General features: G+C 32.3%; 1 protein-coding gene across 1 annotated transcript; it reads left to right on the forward strand.

Moving 5' to 3' along the window:
* Positions 1-6: 6 nt before the first annotated feature.
* Positions 7-1843, forward strand: LOC111786704 (high mobility group B protein 13-like). The gene is made up of 5 exons (XM_023666934.1): positions 7-27; positions 108-278; positions 376-473; positions 565-649; positions 1437-1843. Exons 2-5 carry the CDS (start codon positions 108-110, stop codon positions 1548-1550), a joined length of 468 nt encoding a protein of 155 aa, XP_023522702.1. The 5' UTR covers positions 7-27; the 3' UTR covers positions 1551-1843.
* Positions 1844-2122: the final 279 nt, after the last annotated feature.

Here is a 2122-nt window from a genome sequence, read left to right on the forward strand (position 1 = left end):
GAGAAACAGAGAGGTCCTTACGAAGAGGTTAGCACACTTACCAAAAACAGATTCCTTGTTCATATTTTCATCCAAGATCGATATTAATATCTCTTGAGAATTTGCAGATGGCGAGGAAGAACAAGGAAAAGTACATGCAGGAAATGGAAATATACAAGCAGCAAAAGGAGGAGGAAGCAGCAATCCTCAAGAAGGAAGAGGAAGAACAAATGAAGCTTCATAAACATGAAGCTCTGCTGTTGCTAAAGAAGAAAGAGAAAACCGAGACTATTATAAAGGTAGAAGAAGATGATTTTTAAATTTTTTTTTGTCATAATATCCCTGGATTAGCCATTGACATGAGTTTCTGAATGTGTGATGGGAAACAAAAAACAGAAAACAAAAGAGGAGCGGCAGAAGAAGAAGAAGGAAGGGAAGAAGAGTGTTGATCCTAACAAGCCTAAGAAGCCTGCATCCTCTTACATCCTGTTCAGGTTGAACAAAATAAATCAACCCCTCTATAAATTGCTGCATTTGAAGAGGTTTATATGTATATACTGAGCTGGTTTCTTGTATGAACCGCAGCAAAGAAGCAAGGAAAAGTGTAATGGAGGAGAGGCCAGGAGCCAACAATTCCACAGTGAATGCACTGATTTCAGTGAAATGGAAGGTTTGAACTTTACTGATTCAAATATTTTTGTTGTTTTATAAACATTTTGTTTGGAATGCTGAGTATAATAATGGTCTATTCTTCTGATTTGGTTTGGGGATGATCCAATTTTTTTTTTCTGTTTTTTTTTTTGGATGATTCAAATCCTTTTGTTGTTTTTAAAACATTTTGGAATTCTGGGTGTGCTGAGTAATGGTCTGTTCTTCTGATTTGGTTTGGGCTTTGATGATTTTGTCTTTTTGTTGTTTTTTTAAAACATCTTGGAATTCTGGGTGTGCTGAAAATGGTCTGTTCTTCTGATTTGGTTTGGACTGTAATGATTTAAATCTTTTGTTGTTTTGATTAAGAAGGAGAAATAAAATTCATACCCTTTCTTAGAGGTTAGAGGTAGAGTGTTATTGACCTTACACTCTTTATTTTCACTACCAGAAATACAAAAGTATTATTGACCCTCTTCTCGAAACCAAGTTGAGTGTTATCGACCTACACTCTATTTTCACTGCTAGGAAGACAAGTATTGTTGACCTTACACTCTCTTCTCAATGACAATTTGGATGTTATTGACCCTACATACAACTTGAAAGCTAATATTTTATTTTATGGAATATATTTAGATATTATATATCTCAATGTTCTTGTGATTTAATTTATAATATATTTTATTTTATTCTCTATATTTAATTAGTTTATATTTTCCGTAGTTACCGGTGGCTAGTTTGTATCCTGTCAATTTTTCATTCTTAATCATTTTTAATGGTCTGTATTTCTGATTTGGTTGGGTGAACAGGAACTAAGTGAAGGGGAGAGGAAGATGTGGAATGAGAAAGCTGCAGAAGCCATGGATGCTTACAGAAAGGAATTGGAGGAATACAACAAAACTGTTGGTGAAATTAAGGGCTGATTGGTTCAGTGTTCACGGTTCAAATGTTATTTGAACAGAGTCAGTTCCTAACAATGACTTGTTTTGATTAGTTGCTGCTAATCTTGTCTTCCTTCTCTGATTAGTTTGTTATATTATTTATTTTATGCTGATGATTTCTGGAGCTCTTCCGCTCATGTAAGTTGTGTATGTTGAACACAATTTTAGTGTTTAACACTCGCACACACTCTTCCGCTGATCTTAGAAATGTATGTTTGAACACAATTCTTAGTAATAAACACTCTCGCATACACTAGGTAGAAATTATTGCCTTAGATAGAGTCTAGGAGTATTTATCTTAGAGTCTCTATAATTTATTACTAAAATACTTGATCATTTATTTATAAAATATTTAAATTTTTTTTATTTTAAAACAATAGATTTATGTTTTAGAATATACAAGTGTTTTTATTCTTAAGATATCTAATTTATTACTAATATATTTTTTTAAAAATAAAATATAAATAATTAATTCCTAGTTTTCAAAAATTCATTAAAAAATTTTTTTAACCATGTTCCAGCATCAACGACCACATTTAACCTTGAAAGTAGCA

The sequence above is a fragment of the Cucurbita pepo genome, unplaced genomic scaffold, assembly GCF_002806865.2.
Source record: "Cucurbita pepo subsp. pepo cultivar mu-cu-16 unplaced genomic scaffold, ASM280686v2 Cp4.1_scaffold002497, whole genome shotgun sequence".
NCBI lineage: Eukaryota > Viridiplantae > Streptophyta > Magnoliopsida > Cucurbitales > Cucurbitaceae > Cucurbita > Cucurbita pepo.